Source organism: Heloderma suspectum, chromosome 4 (genome assembly GCF_057233095.1).
Source record: "Heloderma suspectum isolate Gila_16-S chromosome 4, 16-S_ref, whole genome shotgun sequence".
Lineage (NCBI taxonomy): Eukaryota > Metazoa > Chordata > Lepidosauria > Squamata > Helodermatidae > Heloderma > Heloderma suspectum.
The window spans coordinates 216763292-216767368 of record NC_139461.1 but is presented as its reverse complement, the minus strand read 5'-3'; the positions used below and the strand labels follow the sequence as shown (position 1 = coordinate 216767368).

The following is a 4077-nucleotide window of genomic DNA, read 5'->3' as shown; positions in this document are numbered from 1 at the left end:
TGAGTCAACTAAGTCATACATAAAATAACTTTAGGAAAAGAAAGGCTGTTTTATGTTCCTAAAGCAGCCCTCCGCTACAGTGCCCAGCATTCCTGACCATTGGCCATGCTGCCTGAGGCTGATGGGAGCACAAGCCCAAAATATCTGGAAGGCACCAGGTTGGGGAAGGCTGTCTTAAAGCAACAAAATGCCTCTAGCTCTATTAAGAGCAATAAAAAATAAGTATTGCTTATTTTTCCATTTTTCCAAACTTTCCCGTTTTCCCCCCAAACCCTGGAAAAAAGCGTTTTTTTTTCCTATGGCCTCAACATTTCTGGAACTTTTACATCTCTAGCCAAGGTATTTTTTCTTTTTGTTTGGCTTTGTTTAAAAACACTACAAAAACTCTGGACTTCAGGTCCCCAAGGCCCCCTGGGTTCCATTGCTCTGGTGGTTTCCACCATTCCTGCTGGCTCTTGGACCCTTGCTGAAATTCACTTATCCCTTTCCATGCCACAAACCTAAGGCTTTGCCAGAAAGCCACGCAAACCCCTCTCCCCACCCCCAAACACTGCCTGAGCCCTGCTTCAGCTGAAGCCTTGCTCAAGGCCCCTTTCCCCCACTGTAGCTATACCTCAGCTCCATCTTCAGGACAATCCATCGGGATCTCTTGAAAGGTATCTTCCTAATTCTGTCCTATCTTATGGAGGCCCTTTCCCTACAAATTGTGGCCTCCACCACTGTTACCTGCTTTCCTATGGTGTGGTTGTGTGAGTCCTTGGAGAGACTTTTTCTATTTTTAGACCCAACATTCGGTCAAAAGCACAGCCACATAAACACAGCCTATCCCCAGTGTACCAGTGGAAATTATTGCACCCAGGCACCCTTTGGGGCCCCACTTCCCTTCTATCATTTCAGTGGGCTTTTCCATATTACCAAAATCCTCTAGAGGATTTTGATATGTTCACAATAAAGATCTAGAAGAGGAAGAAGTCAAAGAGGATTAGGACAGGTCACAAGATGCCAAGACCTGTGTGTTTGTGTTAGATTAGCTTCCTCTATAACTCTCTCCACCCTGGTCACTGTGACCGGGCATATTGGCTAGCCCCTGGCTGTGCACATGTCTGAAACAAATTGTGCAGAAGCCTTCTCTCCCAGTTCTGGAGTTCTCTTCCTTTCCTAATCTCTCTCCCATAAACTTTAGAATTTTAGAATCCCAATTTGCTAAGCTCCATCCATAAAAGCACTCCTGGAACCTGAGTCCAGCCCATCCATGACAGAAGTAAGCATACGCAGCCAAGGCCTAGTTCCTAAATACAACTGTGCTCAGTTTAAACACCAAGGGTCACGTAAGCTAATTTCACCACTTTTGAGCCCTGCATATGACATTCTATGCTCTCTACTTGATCTTCTGCCTCATATGTGTAGTGTGCATAGGTTTGTCTGTTATAGATAATTCCTTATTGGAGTTTATATAGTGCCTATGACCAACAGGCTAATTCCCAACGTAATCACTGTGTACATGTTTAATACTTGTGTAACCAATAAACCAACCTCCTTTTGGAACAGAACGAGTGTGTGTGTGTGTGTGTGTGAGAGAGAGAGAGAGAGAGAGAAAGAAATTGGGACAAGTCTGCTAAGGCATGCTACTACCAAAGTTAAAAGATCCCTTTTTACACATGTATCTGATGGTATGTAAGCCTGGTTGAATCACTTGAATAAAATAAACTTTGCCCCCCAAACCTAAGGAAGATGTTGCCATCTCAAAGCCTGATCTATTTCTTTTCATTTTCATGGGGGTGTTGAGGTCTGTATTAATATTTGCAAGACAGCCTGGGAGCCATTAATACACTGAGCTACAGCCCTTCCTACAAACTGGCCATAGTTCTGATGACTTCCTGAGGAAACACAATGTGTTCTGTTTCAGAGGATTTTAAAAGAAATGCAAGCCTAACCGTACTTCTGAGCACTGACAAGAACAATCAATGAAAGCCAGTGTAGTGAACTGCATATTTATTCCAAAAGCAGAAACTAAAAGAGAGCAGATATCTTTACATGTTTGAAATACAGATGTTACAAAACATTTGTCAATGAGTACAATATCCCAAATAGAACAGCACTTAGGAAGTACTGCAGAGCTGGAAACTACAAAGTGTGATAGAAAAGGTATCAAAATTACCTATTTGTTAGACCTAACGCATTTTACTTTCTAATGTATTTGTAAATCTGTTGAGTAGAATCCATGCCAGGATCTGATACATTTTTAGCACAGTGAACTTATATTGCTTTCACTGCAGCCAACAGTACAGCAAGACACCATGAGCCTCGTGGCATCCTCATGCCTTTTGTGTATAGATTTTTGTTGCTTGCCTCGCAGATCTTTTTCAGCCTCAGAGATGGACTGGATGAATTCTTTGCTTTGGATGTCTGGATTCTCCATGTAATTTTCTTCAGCACCTGTTGAGTCATTAATTTCAAGTGGTAAATCTGGGTGACTTTCTTGATCTGTTGCATGAAAATTATAAATATAAGAAAACTGGAAAGGACATGCAAACTTTAATAAACTTCGGATAGTTGAACTACTGGAATCAATACTGTCCCAAGAATCTAAGCAAGATATTGCCAAAGTGAAGCCTGAGCTGTTTCTTTTAACTTGCATGTGGGTGTTGAGGCAAGAAAAAACTGGGAGCCTTAAGAATATCTACATAGTAATAAATTCCATTGGATTCAAAGAAATTTGCTTTCAATGGCGTGTGTTCAGGATTGGAGCCTAAGTTGTTTCCATAGAATTACCCTAGTTGTTCTGAGAGAGAGATTACCTTTAAAGTAAGATATGTGGGGGGAGTGGATGCAAGAGACAGATTTTTCTTCAAATAATTCTTTTCCAGTTCAAATAGGAATTAAGTGTCCAAGATCACAGAGATCAAAAGCAATCTGGTTGCCTTCAGTGGGATTTATAATATTTATATTAAAGGATGGCACAGTCAATTTAAAAACAAAAATACTGCCATTCATTTAATTGTGTTTTGCAGACAAAAGGCCATAGCATTTTGACAATATAAAAATAAAGCCATTACCTATGAGATTTTCAGGGAAATCAGTCAGTAGTCTTCTCCAACGAGATCCTCCGCAAGTAAAGACGACAGCTCTGACAAACTCTCTCCCGCAGAGTTTAACAGGGCTTCCTTCTGATTTTGCTTCAAATACAGCCATGAAGAGAGAGAGAGAAAGCAGCCCTAGCACCATGGCCTTCATTTTGTAGGAATAACACCTGATTAACAGGGCAGGAAAGAAGGTGAGTGCCACTGGAGACTGAAGCCAGGACCACTGGCCAATTTATACCATGTGCTCATCTCTCCTGTTAGTCTAATGATGAGGTTGATGGTGTCCTAATGTTTGTCAAATATGTTTTGTAACATTTTAAGTGCTTTTGGATCTGCACCTGGATTGTTCTCAAATAGTCATTACAGTTATAATATATCGCTATATTGTCTAAAAATAGCAACACAGAGAGTAATACAGCAAATTTAAAGAGCTCCCCCACCTTAAATAAACATTGCAAATGTATGCTTCCTGGGCCCCTCAAAGTTTTATTACATGTTTCACTCATCGCTAATGACTGTGGCTTGCTATAACTTTTTTAATAATGGAAAAGCTTGACCAATAGGTATATCTACCATGCTGCTTTGCCACTTAATACAATCTGACAGAACTCATGGACTTCTTTAATTTATTTTATCATAACAGAGATCCAAACTAGGACTTGCTGTAATCATCTATGTGCCTCTTCAGATACTGCTCTTATCCACCCCCCCATCCCCCAATACCATTTATAATTTTATTTATTAACATTTGGAATGGAATTGTTACTACAATTAATCCTTGAGCACCAGGTAACAGATTTTGCTTTTTGTTAGTGCTGGGCTGAACTAACCCTCCCATTTTCATTAAAGTTTTCACCTCCTGTGAAAGAGGCAACTTTCTTTCATGGGGGTGGGTCGAAATTCTCTAAAAATTTTGTGCGGGAGGGAGGGAGTTTGTGCTTACCGGTAATAATAAAATATACAGAGCTGTGTGGGTGTTCTTTTTAAATTGAAA

The 4077-nt window shown here is 40.4% G+C and overlaps 1 protein-coding gene across 1 annotated transcript; it reads right to left on the bottom strand.

The window, feature by feature from the left end:
* Nucleotides 1–2242: 2242 nt before the first annotated feature.
* Nucleotides 2243–3234, bottom strand: INSL5 (insulin like 5). The gene is made up of 2 exons (XM_084848246.1): nt 3057–3234; nt 2243–2484 (listed from the first exon to the last, which is right to left on the bottom strand). Exons 1-2 carry the CDS (start codon nt 3232–3234, stop codon nt 2243–2245), a joined length of 420 nt encoding a protein of 139 aa, XP_084704372.1.
* Nucleotides 3235–4077: the final 843 nt, after the last annotated feature.

Excerpts from the sequence above, each read along its gene's own strand:
- INSL5 (XM_084848246.1), bottom strand. The coding sequence starts at position 3,234 with ATGAAGGCCATGGTGCTAGGGCTGCTTTCTCTCTCTCTCTTCATGGCT. Across the intron at positions 2,485-3,056 it reads TTTCCCTGAAAATCTCATAG|ATCAAGAAAGTCACCCAGAT; the intron begins GTAATGGCTTTA and ends TTCATGCAACAG.